The sequence below is a fragment of the Oryctolagus cuniculus genome, chromosome 9 (genome assembly GCF_964237555.1).
Source record: "Oryctolagus cuniculus chromosome 9, mOryCun1.1, whole genome shotgun sequence".
NCBI classification, from domain to species: domain Eukaryota; kingdom Metazoa; phylum Chordata; class Mammalia; order Lagomorpha; family Leporidae; genus Oryctolagus; species Oryctolagus cuniculus.
The window spans coordinates 103,339,849-103,357,116 of NC_091440.1; the positions used below are offsets into that span (position 1 = coordinate 103,339,849).

At 53.6% G+C, this 17,268-nt stretch overlaps 1 protein-coding gene across 1 annotated transcript in view; it reads left to right on the top strand.

Annotated features, from left to right (window-relative positions):
- VWF (von Willebrand factor) overlaps positions 1–17,268 on the top strand; it is a 157,963-nt gene that overhangs the window by 15,172 nt on the left and 125,523 nt on the right. The window contains 1 exon segment of the mRNA NM_001329088.1: positions 4,014–4,138. Coding sequence (NP_001316017.1) covers positions 4,014–4,138 — 125 coding nt within the window.

Genomic DNA, 17,268 nt, shown 5'->3' on the forward strand with positions numbered 1-17,268 from the left:
GCCTTGGCTGCCTTGTTTCTCGGAGCGTGTCTCTTTCCTTGTCCACTTTCTCCCAGGAGGGTGTAGCTGTTCAAGCTCCCAGCTCTACAGTGGAGTCTCAGGTCCACCGCCCCACATTAGGAGCGCCCCAATGGCATCCTTCCACCGCGGAGGCCTTTGGTTGGCAACATGGCCACCCTCACTGGGTTACTCTAACAAAGCACCCTCACCCTGGCCTCTCATCCTGTCTCGGAATTCCTTCTTTTTTTTTTTTTTTTTTTTGACAGGCAGAGTGGACAGTGAGAGAGAGAGACAGAGAGAAAGGTCTTCCTTTGCCGTTGGTTCACCCGCCAATGGCCGCCGCGGCTGGTGCGCTGCGGCCGGCGCACCGCGCTGATCTGATGGCAGGAGCCAGGTGCTTTTCCTGATCTCCCATGGGGTGCAGGGCCCAAGCACTTGAGCCATCCTCCACTGCACTCCCTGGCCACAGCAGAGAGCTGGCCTGGAAGAGGGGCAACCGGGACAGAATCCGGCGCCCCGACCGGGACTAGAACCCGGTGTGCCGGCGCTGCAAGGTGGAGGATTAGCCTAGTGAGCCACGGCGCCGGCGGAATTCCTTCTTTTTTTGTGTGTGAGTTTGCCTATGGATTCAATAGGATCTTTGGTCTTTGTAGTAATTTGTAGAAATTTGTTCCTTGTGGTCTCACAGCTTTCAGATTTCTCTAATGTATCCTAATAGTTAGAAGTAGAAGTGCCAGTCTGAAAACAATGCTCTTGCTTATTCCAGGATTTAGCATTTAAAGGAATGAATGCGGGACCCATGCTGTTAAGGGAGCAGGTGGTCTCTGTGGACCAGAACTCGGGACTCTGGTGATATTTTGAAGTCACACTCAGAGAGGATCAGGGCTTTGGGTCTCCATGGTTGGATTAGACTCAACAGTATTTGTCCCCAAACAGTTAACTTTGCTTCCTGACTTCTGGGAATCTGCCCAGTTCAGCTCCAACTCTGGCTTTCAGAGCGTTGTCTCCATGCAAGAATACTGTAATTCCACCTCCAGGACGGCCTCAGGCCTTGCTTCAGACTTAGCTCCTAAAGTTTCACTTCGCAGAGGGTTGGGGCTAAAACAGAAGGGGCTGACGGAAGTCACCGTCTAACTTCTCGTTCAGCGGGTGATGCGGTGAGCCTGGGTCCCACAGGTGACGGAAGGAGCTTTTCCACACGGAGCCTCTTCCGCAATATGGCTGGCTAGACAGGGTCCCAGCTGTGTGGTGTGGAGTGACCCAGCGCGCAGAGAGCACCTGCCCCTCGCTGGCACACAGCAGACACCCCACAAGTTCAAGTCTCCTTCCTTCTGGCTTCTCCCACATGTTAGTTTCCTGTGGCTTCCAACAATGTACCACAAACCTGGTGGGGCTTGAAACAGCATAAATTGATTTTCTCATGGTTCTGGAGAGCAAATGTCGGAAATCAAGGTGTCGGCAGGGCTGTGGTCCTTCAGGAAGCTGGGGTGGGGGGGGCGGAGGGGACAATTGCTTCCAGCTGCTGCAGGCTGTATTTTGAGATTTATGTATTTGAAAGGCAGAGTGACGGAGTGGAGGGAGGAGAGGGGAGGGGTCTTCATCTGCAGGTTTCCTCCCCAAAAGAAAGCAGTAGTCAGGGCTGCTTCAGGTGGAGCCAAGAGCCTGGTATGCATTCAGGTCTCCCGTGTAGGAGGCAGGCACCCAGGCACCTGGGCCATCATCTGCTGCCTTCCCAGGCACATTAAGAGGGAGCTGGATCTGGTGCTGTATTATGGGATGTCGGGGTCACAAGGGGCAGCTTAATCCACTGCACCACATTGCTGGCCCCGTGGCTGCGTCATTTCCACCTCTGCCTTTGTCACCACACTGCTGCCTTCTTCTCTGCACGTACCGTCTCTGGGCTCCTCCAACCTGTGCTTATCCTTCCAGGGAATCCAAGACAAGTCCCTCCTCAAGAACCTCAACTTAAGCAGGTTTTTTTTTTCCATGTAAGATAATATTTACAGGGTGGGCCTTTGTTGAAGTGGTTAAGGCTTGGCTTGGGATGCCTTCATCCCATATTGGAGTGCCTGGGTTCAAATCCTAGCTCTGCATCTGATTCCACTTTCTTGCTAATTGCACCCTGGGAAGCAGCAGTCAATGATCCCTACCAACCATGTAGGAGACCTGGATGGAATTCAGCTTCAGGCTGGTCCAGTCCTGGCTGTTGTGGGCATTTGGGGAGTGAACGGAAGATATTTCTTTCTTTCTCTATCTCTCTGTCTCCCTCTCTCCCTGTCTCTTTGGTTTTTATAAATTTTATGTAAACATAAATAAACAAAAACTATTTTTACAGGTGGGTGTTCTGGTGCAGGTTAAGCTGCCACCTGTGGTAATGGTATCTCATTTTGAAGTGCTAGTTTGAGTCCCGGCTACTCCACTTCACATCCAGCTCCCTGCAAAGGAGCCTGGGAAAGCAGCTCAAGTGCTTGGGGCCCTGCCACCCATGTGGGAAACCTGGATGGAGTTCCAGGCTCTGGGCTTCATCCTGGACCATTCTCAGCTGTTGAGGTCATTTGGGGAGTGAATTGGCAGATGGAAGATCCATCTCTCTCTCTCTCTCTCTCTCTCTCTCTCTCTCTCTGCAACTCTGCCATTCAAATAAATAAATCTTGAAAAAGCTGTTTTTAAAAAGATAACATTTACAGGGCCAGCGCCGCGGCTCACTAGGCTAATCTTCTGCCTTGCGGCGCCGGCACTCCGGGTTCTAGTCCCGGTCGGGGCGCCGGATTCTGTTCCGGTTGCCCCTCTTCCAGGCCAGCTCTCTGCTGTGGCCAGGGAGTGCAGTGGAGGATGGCCCAAGTGGTTGGGCCCTGCACCCCATGGGAGACCAGAAGAAGCACCTGGCTCCTGCCATTGGATCAGCGCGGTGCGCTGGCTGCAGCGCGCAGGCCGCGGCGGCCATTGGCAGGTGAACCAACGGCAAAGGAAGACCTTTCTCTCTGTCTCTCTCTCTCTCTCACTGTCCACTCTGCCTGTCAAAAAAAAAAAAAAAAAAAAAAAAAAAGATAACATTTACAAGTTCCAAGGATTAGGAAATGAATATATCTGGTAACAGGCATTTTTTGTCTACCCATCAAACCCCAAATGCCAACTGACTAGACTTCTAAGCTCTCACTTTAATTTTTTTTCCCTATGGATAGTTTATGGCCTATTCCCGAGTGTGATATTTGATCTTGAAACGTCCTTCACCTTTCCAGGTCTGTCTGGGCAAAGGAGCACTCGGCCCAGCTCTACAGAGGTAGTGGTCCCACGCTACCTTTGTGATAAAGACACAGCAATGTCATCTGGCAATTACTTTGCACCAGACCATGAGGGCCCCTAGAGCTGAAACACAGATGTTGGGAGTCCCTGGAGGACGCAGGGGCTCTTCCTTGCGTGGCACACCCCTCCTTTCATCCTGCAGAAATGCTTTAAATGTCTGCAACCCACCAGATACAGATGCAGAGACGAGGGTTGCAGCTCCTGCATCTGTAATTAAGGTGCACACAGCTGAATTGGAGATATGCGCAAAGGATATCAGCTCCGTGGGAAATGAGAGTTTTGGTTGTGTGGGGTGCCCAGGGTGTGGAGGGGGCCCAGAGACGGGGCACACCCAAACAGGCTAGGGTGGGGCAGTCCAGAAAGTCTCCCTGGAAGAAATGGTTCTTAAGCTGCCTCTCAAACTTTAAGTGGGAATAGCTAAGGCAATAAGGGAAAGTTCGGTACGGGGGGAGAAAGGCGTGGAAAGGCACGGAGACATATGTCACCTCTCTCTTTCATATCATCTCCTTCATTGCGCCCATCCGTCCATCTGTCCATCCATCCACCCGTCCATCCATCCACCCGCCTGTCCATCCATCACTCACCCTGAGCCCTGCCCGCTGTGGGTTGACGATGAGCACTGGAGTCTACTCACAGACCCAGCGCTTTCACCGAGAAGCCCTGGGGCGGGCAAAATTGAAGGAGCCTTTTCCTGACTTTTTGCTCCACAGGGACCTTGACCTCAGACCCCTACGACTTTGCCAACTCCTGGGCCCTGAGCAGTGGGGAACGGCGCTGCCCACGGGTGTCCCCTCCCAACGTCCCGTGCAACAGCTCTTCCGGGGAACTGCAGACGGTGAGTGGAGCCGGGCCAGGTGTGGGCAGTTGGTGTGGGGCCTGGGGCTCAAGCCGCAGAAGGATTTGTCCCGTGCCCTGCGCCTTGGGGAGGAAGCACTCTGCCTCCGGGGTCCCCTGGTGGTTCTGCATGGGGTTCCTGCAGGTCCCTTTTCCTCCTGCGAACCAACTTCAGCTTGAGTGTGTCCGCTCTCGTTCTGTTCTGGGCCCGGAAGTCTAAAAGCAAGGCTGGGCCAATGGGTAGTGAGGGTCTCTCTCTCTCTCTCTCTCTCTCTCTCTCTCTCTCTCTGCCGGTGCTGCTGTAACAGCGTATGCGAGGATTTATGCAGAACAGAAGCATTTCTTACAGTTCTGGAGGCCAGGTGGGTGGGTAGGGGTCCAACATGGAGGCCCCGATTGGGCAGAAAAGAGCCTAGCGAGCCCACTTCAGCCTCCTCTCCAAGAGCACGAATTTCTTCCTGAGGGAGGAGCCCTCACAACGGAATGCCTTCCCAGCAGGCTCTTCCCTTCTGCCCCCCCCCCCCCCTTTAGGAAATTTATTTTCCTTTTGTTTGAAAGGCAGAGAGACAGAGAGAGGACTCACATCCAGTAGTTTGCTCCCCAAATGCCTGTTACACACAGGAACTCAATGTGAGTCTCCCATGTGGGCCGCAGGGAGCCAAGGGCTTGAGCCATCATCCTCACAAGCTGCACATTAGCAGGAAGCTGAATTGAAAGCAAGGGAGGGGCTGGCGCTGTGCATAGTGGTCTAAGCTTCTGCCTGCAGTGCCTGCATCCCATATGGGCGTCGGTTCGAGTCCCTCCCGGCTGCTCCTCTTCCGATCCAGCTCTCTGCTATGGCTTGGGAAAGCAGTGGAGGATGGCACAAGTTCTTGGGCCCCTGCACCCATGGGGGAAACCTGGAAGAAGCTCCAGGCTCCTGGCTTTGGATCGGCGGAGCTCCAGCAGCCATTTGGGGAGTGAACCAGCTGATGATGGAAGGCTTTTCTCTCTGTCTCTCCCTCTGTAATTCTGTCTCTCAAATAAAAAAATAAATAAAAAGATCTTAAAAAAAAAAAAAAAAGCAAGGGAGGAGAAGCTATGCCTTGTGTCTCCCAGCTCCTGGAGGCAGCCAGCACTCATGGTTCCCATCCCAGCCCCTGTGGGGTCATGGCCTCCTTGTCTCACATGTAGGTTGCTGCCTTGCTCTCTGATCCTGGCAAAGCTGGGGAGACCTCTTCCCCCCTTCCCACACGCCCTCTTACAGCTCTTTTCCCCCTTTGGGGTTGCCCTTCTTGGTGCCTGTCGCCAGGATCTCCCAGGTGGAGAGAAGGCTGGGTGGGGCAAGGGGTGGGCAGGACCCCGTTCTGCCTCCACATTTGCAAGTAAAGCTGGCCTTTGTGCCTCTGTGTGTGGGTGTTGGGAGTGATGCCACTGCAGATGGGGGAGGTCCTCGCTCCACGGATGAGTCAGGGCTGGGCTGACCTAGCTGAGGGAGGAGGGAGCAGCAAGGCACGTGGCCCCTACAAGACTGTGTTCCGACACTCAGCGTGGGGACCGAGGTTCCCTGGCGTGGCGTTTGTGTAGGGGATGGCGACATGTGTTAGGTGTGGGGGGTTTCCTGGGGCGCTCTCAAGGGCAGCGTTTGTAGGGGAATGTTCTAGACATTGATTGGAGGAATTTCTATAGAATCCTGGAAACTGGGTCCACTTGCCTGCTGCCCAGGGAGCCCATTAGTGCCACTGGGTGGGGGAAGAAAGTAGTTTGTTAGCAAAGGGGTCGGGCCGCTATTGGTCAATCCCTGGACTCCTGGGTATTGGGTGAATTTCAGAAAGTGAAGTGGAGGTTGAGCAGTGTGCAATCAGTTCGTGTGTGGACTTTCTTTGAATGGTCAGTGAGAGGGCCAGCGTGGTTACTTTGAAATGGCAGGTCTATGGCTCTGTGGCTCTGTGGTAGACTGGGCACTACTCTGATCAGGTCTGTGAGTCTTGGCAAAGTTTTCAGAACAAACCTTGGCACTGAGATGCTAACTTTAGGGGCGACCTGAGTATGATTCAGGGGCTGGGCTCTGTGTCACTCCCTTCATTCACTAACTGACTCTTCACTGCCCTGGATGTCGGCTGAACCCCTGTGGGGTGAGGGAGGGAGCCCCGCTCCTGGGACGCGACTCCACCCTCGGCAGACATCCAAGTGGCTGGTGGATGAGTCCTTGGGCTCTGGATGCAAACCCTCGCTGCATTCTCTGCACAGTGGCTCTGCTCACTGGGCCCCCTCACTGCCCCCTGCACGAGGAGGGCGCCCCCTGCCTGTCCCCCAGATCACTGCTGCCACAGGCCTGGAGGGTTCACAGGAGCCCTCCCAGTCCTCAGTGAGGGACGCAACGCAGACTGGGAATCTGGAGGAAACCAAGCCACAGGAGGTTCAGGAGGTGCCAAAGCCACCGACTGGTGGGTTGCAGACGCAGGGTTCCCACCCTGCTGGACGCATGCCCGCCCTTTGCTGTTTTGGTTGCATTGCCTGTGGGCTACTCACATCCTTCTACTGGGAGCTCTTGTGCTTCTGTTCTGGAATGGGCTCCCTAAGATTCTTGGGTTCTTTTCAGTTCTAGAATGTACGTGTGCTTCTGTGGTTGGCCTAGCCACGCAGTATCTAACAGGTCTCAAGAAATATCTGACAGACAAGTTAGGCAGTCTTATCTATCTAGGGACTGTGATGACCTTGGCAATAATAGTCCAGACTCTCACTTGTGGAAACCTGATTTATCCACATTTGCACTTAAAGAGGGAAACCAAGCTCCCTCGTATTCCACAAACAACACACACACACATGCACACACACACTCTCACACACACTCATATACACACTCTCACACACACTCATATACACACACATTCTCACACACTCACACACAGCCACACACTCACACATACTCTCACACTCACATACACTCACATGCACACAATCACACTCACATGCACACAGTCACACTCACACACACAGTCACACATACTCTCACACTCACAGTCACACACACTCTCACACTCACACATACTCACACACACACCTACTCACACACAGTCACACACTCTCACACTCACACACTCACACACACTCATAGCATGAGAAAGCTTCATTATTAGCTGGTTATTCCTTCAGTAAGGCTTCTTCATTTTCATGGAACACTGTGACCTTCTGAACCAAGGAGTACAGCAGGCTCGGGAAAATATTCTGGGTTGATGCTAAATCCAGCTGCTGAAGTGGTAAACACAGATAACTTTCAGCTTATAAACAAGCGCATTCCCAGAGGCTTGTTTGGGGTGGGGTGGGGTGGAGTGGGGTGGGGTGGGGGGTGTTTCCAGTGTTTCAGTGGGGCTGGTCCTCCAGCCTGCAAGGTCTGTACCACCTGGAAAGTGGCCCCGTGGTCACAATGCCAAGTCACACTGAGTTCTCCAGGCCTCAGGAAGGGCCTGCATTGCGGTGCAGCGGTTTAAGCTACCGCTTGCAAGGCTGGCATCACCTGTTCAAATCCCCTGCTGCTTCGCTTCTGATCCAGCTCCCTGCTAACGGCCCAAGTCCCTGGGCCCCTGCCACCCATGTGGAAGACCCTGATGATGGAGCTCCTGCCTCCTGGCTTCAGCCTGGCCCAGCCCCTGCTGTTGCAGCCATTTGGGGAGTGAACCAGCCCATGGAAGGTCTTTCTCCTTCTCTACCTGTAGCGCTGCCTCTCAAATAAATAAAATAAATCTTAAAAAAAGAGAAGATGCTGTAGTGTGGAAGGGGACCATGTCCTCTCCCTTCCAGCACAAGTCTGAGGTGTCTGAAGCTGGCCTCTGATGCCCGTGCGTCTCCCTCACCCCCTTGATGTTCTGCCAAGGGTGTGGGTAACTCTGGCCAAGGCACAAGTCTCAGTTTCCATGTAAGTAAAGCAGGCCCAGGAATTGTACCTGCCAGGGCCATGGAGAGTATAAGAGAGAACTGAGGTATGAGGACACTCCAAAAAGTGTATGGAAAATGGAATTAAAAGATAAGTCTTTTCTGGTGCCTCAAAGTTTGGAATCCATGCGCAGTTGTTCATCTCATGCCTTTTCCATGAACTTTTTGAAGACCTCTTGTATGCATATGTGGATCTCAAAATTTTGGGCACCTAAATAATTATCCCCTAATTCCATTTTCCATAAACTTTTCAAAGTTCCCTGATTTGTATACTGTATATCCCCATGAAAAGTTTATGGAAAAGATGCTATGATGAAGGGCAGGCAAGGACACCTTGGGCTAAGGGAGGCAGACCAGAGGCTGGGTCCTGCCTTCACATCACAGGGTTTTGGTCTGAACCTCAGGCACTCTGATACAGGATGCGAGTATCCCCAGCGTCCTCTCAACCACTGCACCGAGTGCCTGCCCTTGGGAGCTTATTGCATTTTGCCAACCCGGGCCAGCATAGTCTAAGTGCTTGGCAAATGTTCTCCCGACCTCAGAGTACAAAACAGTCATCTTGCTTATCAGTAAGAAGTGGGAGGTGAAGACAGGATTCTCAAAAGGAGAACCTGACACTGCGGTGGGGTGGAGGAGGGAGACTGGGTGCTTTGTCTCCTGGAGACAAAGGGGAGGGAGGAGTCCCAGCCCGGCCTTGTCTGCCTCCTGGGGCACCTTTACCAGGCTCTGCTCTATGCTTGCTACTCGCTTTGTCTCCTGGGTGCACTACAGTCCTTACTAAGCAGTGTCCAGGGAGCAGCTGCAGCAATTGGGTCGTCCCAAGTTCTTAGAGCTGAGGCTGCAAACATACCCGATCTCCCAGAGCTCCCAGGTTGTTGATCTGAGAAGAGAAGCCTGCTTTGGCCTTAGCCAATCAGGTTACATTTACCTATGACTGGAGCTCCCTCATTGGCTGAGAAGCACAATGACTCATCTCCTGGGAGGTGATTAATGCTGTCTTTTGAATTGTTCACTGCCTGCTAGTCCCTGGGGCCCTGGGGTGCCGAAGAAGTCAGATCTGCTTACTGGGGTGACTTTTGCAAATGTTTGCCACTGCAGCTCCAGGGCCTTTTGCAGGGCCTGAGTGCTCTGTGGGGGAAGCTGCAGTGCCCTAAGAGCTTCCTTGATGGCAGCTAGACTGTATTCCCCCACTTCTCTGGCACTTTCTTTTTTTTCCCCCAAGGCAGACATAGTAGCAAGCAGTCAGCTCATCCTGGGAGCCAGGTCATATTACTTAGCGTCTAGGGGGTGAATGGTTCCTTGTTATGCCAACCCAACCCGATGATGCCTCTCTTCTGGGACTGATAATGGCTTGTTTGATTGCATGCAAATGTGCAGACTTTTCAGCTTTTCAAATTAAGGGTGGCACTGCTGGAGTCTTGGAGCCTTAAGTTATAAGTGTTCAAATAATTGATGCTAATGTGAAGGTAGCTCTACAACACAGTGCACTTTCTGGAATTATGTATGGGGAGTGTCAGCAGGGGCTGAATCTCTTCAAAGGATCTGGGCCTCATCTCCCAACCCTGTCTGCACAGGAAGCCAGGGGCTGCGGCTTGTCCATCCAGTGCTCTTGCTCCCCACCTACTGGGGAAAGCGTCAGGTGACCAGTGTAGCTGCGCTGGGCATGGGCCTGGCTTCCGCCAGTTGCTGCAGCCAACCTCACCGCCCTGCCCTCAGATCCCCTCCCCTGGGATGCGAAGACTCTCTGCTGCTTCTGCTACCGCCCCAGGCCCCCAGAGTTCTCTCCATGCACATTCACAGAGCTGCTCCTCCAGACGACTTGTCTCGATTGATTGAGGAAATGAGGGCACCAGTTCAGCTGCCAGGGGAGAGTTATTTGCGAGCAGCCGGTGTCTGTAGCAGAGGAAAAATACGGTCACGAATCTGAAGGGTCAGGCTCCCAACGAACAGCAGAGCTGCTGGGATTCGTGGAGAGCTCCAGTTCCGCCCCCTGCCCTTCCCTGCCCTTCCCTGCCCTCAGGTCTCTACCCTGAGAGCTTATGCTGCCACTTTGGCTTTAAGGTCAAGTCCTTGGAATTTCATTCTGCCCCCGGGGCAAGCCACAGCCCTGTTCCTCAGTGTCCCTGGGCGCTGGAGAAGCCAGGTGCTCTCCGTCTGGTTTCTCCAGCCCTGATGCAGGAGCTACCTTTCCCTTGTGCTCTCCTGGGTCATCTAACTGCCCCAACTTGCTGTTTTCCACAAGGGTCTGAATTAGGTGCTTATTAGGTGATCACGATCCTTGCTTTCTTTGGCTTGTCCTGTCTTCCCTTTTCCTTACCTCCCCCTCTGTCCTGAAGCAGCGTGCGCTGCCTGTCACCTGGACTTCTCCTGGCCCCCCAGAGATCACCTGCCTCACAGGAGCTCACATTTGTAACACTCATGTTGACTTTGAGTAACCATCATGTGTCTCTTCCGTGGCCCCAAGGGGCACATAAAAATACCCGTTGGTTGGTTCAGGGACAAAGCCTTTCACTCTTCATGTCCTCATTAACTGATGTTTATTTGGGAAGAATGTGCCCAGTTCTTTCTGCTGTTTCTTTGCAGAGGCCCCTGGCAGGAAGGGAGGGAGGGAGGCTCTGCGTGGTGGCCTGGGCCGAGGAGCTGAGCGCACTAACCAGGAGGCTCGCTGTCCAGGTCTACTCCCGGCATCCTGCTCCTCCTGCCTCTCTGGGTACTTTTGGCCTGAAATAGACTCTGTCTCTCTCTCTCTCTCTCTCTTTTTTTTTTTTTTAAAGATTTATTTATTTATTTGAAAAGCAGAGTTACAGAGAAACAGAGAGAGGTCTTCCATATGCTGGTTCACTCCCCAGATGGCCACAATGGCCAAAGCTCAGCTGATCCGAAGCCTAGAACCAGGAGCTTCTTCCGGGTCTCCCACACAGTTACAGGAGCCCAAGGACTCAGGCCATCTTCTACTGCTTTCCCAGCCATAGCAGAGAACTGGACAGGAAGTGGAGCAGCCGGGTCTCGAACTGGCAACCATATGGGATGCTGGCACTGCAGGTGGTGGCTTTACTCGATAGACCACAGTGATCATTTTAAGTCTATCAAATACAGTGATGATAGATAGATCAACAGGAAAAAGAACATGTGAGTCTGATTTTGTGCTGAGGCAGGAGTGTGAGGGTCAAAGAGAAACACGGTGGTGGTCCTTTGATAGAGCTTAGTGGGATGTGGCCCGGTGCCTGCATTCAAGACCCGACTCTACTGTCATTCTAGTTTCCTGCTAATGTGCACCCTGGGAGGCAGCAGGGGATGGCTCAAGTTAGAGATGCTCAAATAATTGATGTGCTTGGGTTCCCATCGCTCTCTGGGCAGACTTGGTTTGAGTTCTAGGTTCCTGGCTGTTGTAGGCATTTGGGAAGTGAGCCAGTGGATAGGAACTCTGTTCTCTCTCTCTCTCTCTCTCTCTCTTTCTGTGTGTGTGTGTCTCTCTCTTTTTAAAGATTTATTTTTTACTTATTTATTTAAAAGAGTTACACAGAGATAGGAGAGGCGGAGAGAGAGAAAGAGAGGTCTCCCATCTGCTGGTTTACTCCCTAATTGGCTGTAACGGCTGGAGCTGTGCCAATCTGAAGCCAGGAGCCAGGAGCTTCTTCCTGGTGTTCCACATGGGTGCAGGGGCCCAAGGACTTGGGCCATCTTCCACTGCTTCCCAGGCCATAGAGAGAGCTGGATGGGAAGTGGAGCAGCCAGAACTCATATGGGATGCCCATGTGGGATGCTGGCACCATAGACGGTGGCTTTACCTTCCTCTGTGTCTCTTAAATAATAATTTTAACAGAAGGAACAGGGTTTGGGTTTCTAGGGGGAAGTTAGGGTGGTGAGCAGGGACCATTGTGTGATGCAGATAAAGTCTCAGGTGGATTACCAGTGCTGAGCTCCGTCTGGGCCAGGTGTCAGCCACCGCCACCTCCCCACTTCTCCCCCAGTCTCTCCTTCCCGTGGAAAGCTCCTTCCCTGGCAAAAAGGGAGTGGGAGGGACTAGCAGACAGAAAACCTTTGTCTGCCTCTGCTGTTTACTTTGCTAATGTAGATCAACGTCGATTTCTTTTTACAAAAGGGCAGCTTCTCAGAGCCTTCCCTGTGTCTGCAGAGGTCTGCAGTCTCTGAGTTAGCCAACTCCAAATGCATCAGAGAAACGTGTTTGCGGTGGGCCAGAGGGGGCCTGAGTCTGGTGGTTTGCACCAGGCCATGCGTCTAGGGGCCTTGGCTGTGGCTGGAGCGATGCTGGAAAGGTGCCACACAGATCAGGGGACCAGACACGGGAGGAACTGGACAGCCACGACAGAGAGCCACAAAACGTGGCTGTGGGTCAGTAAGCCACCCATTGCCAGCAGCCAGTGCCAGAGCAGCTCAGGGGTTGTTTCCCATCCCTGGAGCTTGGGCAGACTCCAAACTGGGAACCAGGAAAGGGTGCCCAGCCCTTGTCCCTGCAGCCTCCCAGGAGGCCAGAGCAGAGGGTGAGGAGGGACAGCCATGTCTCCTGGGACAAATCTGCCCCAACCGTCTCAGCGAGGAATGTCCATGTCGGCACAAATAGCCCATCGCGTGGAAGTCTCTCAGCCAGTTTCATGGGGTCCTTGTGAGTCAGAATCCTGGAATGTGGGTGGGAAACGCCACCATCCAGAAGTTATAAATAGAATGGGCCACCCTTCCCCACCCATCCCTGCAGGCTGACCAATGGGAAAGCAACTTGCTCGTGCAGGGGTAAATTCTTGAACCCACTACTCTGGGTGCGTTCTGGCTCCAGGCGCCTCCACTACTCCTCCAGGGGCAGTTGGCCGACACCCACCCCTGAGCTGGAAAGAGCCGGCCTGGGCTGAACAATCTTGCACTTTTGCGTTCCAGGCTCCTTCCTTTGTTCACTGCAGGAGTAAGGAATGCCCCCCCTCCCTTTTCCTTTGTCAGCTGTTTGGGAACAAACACAATCACTGGGCTTCAGCTCCCTCTCCTCCCCCTGCCTGCCCCGGGGGACTGGGGCTTGTTTTCTCTTCCCCTCCCTTGAACCCGGCCTCCTGTCTCCAGGGAAGAGGCCTGGTCTGCTCTAATGAACTGCAAATGTGATTAAGATGGGTACTGTCAGGCCTGCACACCCACCAGGCGGGCTGCAGTCAGGGATGGATGGATCTGGGCTGTTGGCCCCAGCCAGCTCATGGAGATGAAAGAAGACAGAAGTAGCCGATACGCAGTACTGGAGCCAGGGAGATGCTGGAAGTGTGCAAGTTAACTGACCCTCATTTTGTGTCCCTGCCAGAATGGTTTAGCAGAGAGCTGTGGGGAAGCCATGATTGACAGCAGACAAATGATACTAGTTATAAGAGCTTGATTGCCTTCCTAGTTTTTTTTTTTTTTTTTTTGGGGGGGGGGAGGTGGCAATCTCATTTAATTGTATTTTACAGCAACTGGGTTAGCAGCAGGTGCAGTACAGTGGCTGTAGCTCGGGGTTTGGAGCAGGTGGCTGCTGTTACTAGCATGTGGTGGTTAGGAGTGGCCAGGATATCTAAGTGCTCAGTAGAGAAGTTTATTTCTCTCGCGTTGAGAAGCTCAGTAGAGGATCCTGTGGTGTTGGATCTAGGTCCTTCTGCCTCGGTTCTCTGCCGAGTTCAGCATGGGGCTTCCATCCCATGGTCCGTGATGCCAGCACAGGACCAAGAACAGGGCAGCCTCCCCTTTGGGGACATTCTTGGCAGCCTCACAGGCCCTGCTGCTTATGTCCTATGGGACCGAGTCATCACAGGGCTACTCCTAGCTGCAAGGGAGTCTGCGAATGGGAATCTTTATGCCCCGTGGCTTCGTGTGCCAGTGAACAGTGGAAATCCAAGGTCCTAAGGAGAAGGAAGAATGGATAGCGGACAGCTCTCAGTCTCTGCTACCCAATCCCTGCTCTACAGGTGAGGAAAGGGAGGGGCAGAGAGGCAGCGCCTCGTTCCTCAAGCCGCACACTCTGGGAGCTTTGGCCTTCTGACTGGCAGCCGGGCTGTGCCCCTTGTGCTGCGCTGTCTTCTGACCGGGTGTTGGGAGCGGGGCGGAACACCGGGTCACGTGTGGTGTGGTGGCAGGTGACTGGCTTGTGAAGGCGGCCAGGCCACTCCTCACTAGTATGGCAGGTCTCAGGGACGCTTTACATTCTTAAAAGTGATTAAAGGCTCCAAAGAAACAGATGCTGTTTATGTGCGTTCTATGTCTCAGAACTTACTGCATTAGATTTTAAAACAGAGGCATTTAAAACCTATCTCTTAATCCAGTAAAAATAATAAACCCATTATGTTGAATGTAAAGAACATCTTTTTAAATAAAATAACTATGAATTTCAATCAAAAAACCCAGAAGGAAGGCATTGTGTCCCAGTTCTGTAAGTCTCCTGGCTGTCTGGCTTGAGAGAAGTGAGCGGGACGCGCCGAGCTGCCCTGCATTCAGCAGTGTGATGTTAGCCATCAGAAGCCTCGAGAATTCCACTGTATTCTGGGGAAAGAAGGCGGGGGTGGGGGTGGGGGCAAATAAAGACTATTATGAGGACAATCTCGACCTTCTGGACTTCGGAAAGGGTCCCGGGGTCCCCAGGGAACTGCTGGACCACCTTGTGAAAAACTTGCTATCCCTTTTGAATTTTTCTCTATTTAAAGGGCAGAGAGACAGAGAGCGAGCTCTCATCTGCTGGTTCCCTCCTCAAACTCCTGTGAAGGCTGGGCTGGGCCAGGAGCTGGGAACTCAGTCTGGGGCTCCTGTATGGGTCGCAGGAACCCCACTACTGCAGTCACCACCTGCTGCCTCCCCAGGCGCACTTCAGAAGCTAGAGATGGAGCAGAGGGGGGACATAGGCTCTCCGATATGGGATGCGGCTGTCGCCAGGGGCACCTTAACCGCTGTGGCGAATGCCTGCCTCCTGGACCACATTTTGAGAACTGCCGGCCCAGTGAACTCTTTATTCCCTCCATGCTTCAGTTTCCAAACTGGGAGAGGGGCTGTTGGTGGCTTTCCTCCGAGGAGGTTTGAGTTCTCAGGGGATGTCCTCTGGCCCATGAAGGGCCAGTCTGTGGCAGGGGTGCTGGGCTGGTGTTGGAAGAGGCCTAGGAGAGATGTCCACTGCAGAAGCGGTGAGACTCCATGGAGGAGTGGGTGGCCTCCTGTGAGTGGGCGGGCAGGGAAGAGCCAGATAGGCCTGGCCAGGTGCCCAACGTGTCTCTTGCTGGTCTGCCCACCCAGCCCACTGGTGACTGTGACCTCACCAGCCCCCATAGGAAAGGAGGGCACACAAGCCCTTCCTAAACCATGCGCAGCTTGGGATGTGAGCAAGGACCCGCTCAGCTAACATAGTGGAAGGAGCCGCGGTGAATGAGAGAGAGGCGCAGGCTCACCCGTTCCGTGTGGCTGTCATAGACCACCAGGCACTGGTGATGTCCAAAGACAGGAGGTTGATTGACAGGTGATTCTTGTTGCTGGCAAGGGCAACATGACCCCATGTCTGCATCACAGCATGGCACAGAGTCGTGGACCGGGCAGGTGTGCTAAGGTGACCGAGTGGAGAATCTAGGCATGCTTTTTTTTTAAAGATTTATTTTTATTTATTTGAAAGTCAGAGTTACACAGAGAGCGAAGGAGAGGCAGAGAGAGAGAGAGAGAGGTCTTCCATCCAATGGTTCACTTCCCAATTGGCTGCAACGGCCGGAGCTTCTTCTGGGTCTCCCACGTGGGTGCAGGGACCCAAGGACTTGGGCCATCTTCTGCTGCTTTCCCAGGCCACAGCAGAGAGCTGGATAGGAAGTGGAGAAGTTCTGGGGAAACCAGCCCCTACCCGAGGAAGAGAGAACTCATTTGTACAAAGAAAGCATAAGCCTCTCTTAAAGGCCCTACCCCTGTCATTACTGTGACACTGGGGAGTTTGGGTGGAGACAAACCTTGCTCTCCCCATAGCCGGTGACTCTGAGTCCTTCACCATGGCAGTAACTCTCAGAGGGGTTTTGGGGTCCGGGCACAAGGAGAAAATCCAAACTTACCGGGGGAGAGCTTGGTTAGGTTTGGAAAGTGACCAGGGCTGTCATTCCCTGTCTGCACAGCCACGCCTTTCCTGGGGCTGTGACGTCTCTGCGCATCCTCCTGCCTCAGTGACTTGTGTCACTGGCTTTTCCTGGTGGGTCCTCCCTCCTCCCCCACAGCCTCCCTCCTGTGTCGCATCCTGTGCAGGGCCTGGCTCAGACTCGGGCCTCCTTTTAGGAAGCCTTTCATGGTATGTTGGCTGCAGGCTGTCTCCAGCTGCGGTGCGGAAGTTACCCTACATTGGGACTAAGACTTCAGACCCTCGGATAAACATACCCCATGGAAACACCCGGCTCGGGGACACTGAGAGCCCCGTAAGCGATGGAGAGCGCTGCACCTTCCTCCTGGTGGTGGGTACTCCCGTTGGGTTTGATCCAGCACTTCCTGGCTGCCCGCTCTGCACGCCCTGGGAGCACAGCTCCCATCTTTGAACAGCTTGCGAGGGAATGGAGCACAGTGTAGCCTGGAGAACTTCAGTACGAGAGTAGAGGCACACCCAGGGGGCTATGGGTGTTCCTGACCCAGCAGGAGCAGGGCAGCCAGAAAAGCCTTCCTGGAAAAGGTGGTTCCTGGACTGAGGTGTGGGGTGGGGCCACAGGCAAGGTCAAAGCTAGAAAGGTACAGGGCATGAGAAAAGGGGATATCCACTCCCCTCCCCCCACCAGCTTCTGTTTGCTCTCTGGTGTATTCCTTGGGCAGCAAATGAAAGGAAATGTGAAGGGAGCCATCAGCAGTGTTCAAGCTGCAGAGCGGGGAGGGATAGGATGGGGTCAGGTCAAGGCCTTGGCCTTGGTGCCTTCCCAATGGGCTAGAACTTTGTCTTTTACACCAGAACGGGATGCAGTCAGATTCGCACGAGCGCACTGCTGGAGGACACGCAGCCTGTGCCTGCTGGGCGAAGGTGTCCTCCATGAATCACAGCACCAGACATTGACTCCATCTTGCACTTATTTCTGTGTCCTGCTTGTGAACCTGGCCTGGCCTGGCAGGGCTGCCCGTGGAGAGCCAGGAAGCCAGGAACAGCACAGAGAGCCGTGGTGCAGCTGCAGGGTGGGGACAGATGTGGCTCCAGGGTCCGGGCAGACTCCTGGACGTCCTGCCAGCGCTCGGATTGTGGCTGCGTGTGTTGACTGATGTCTAGTG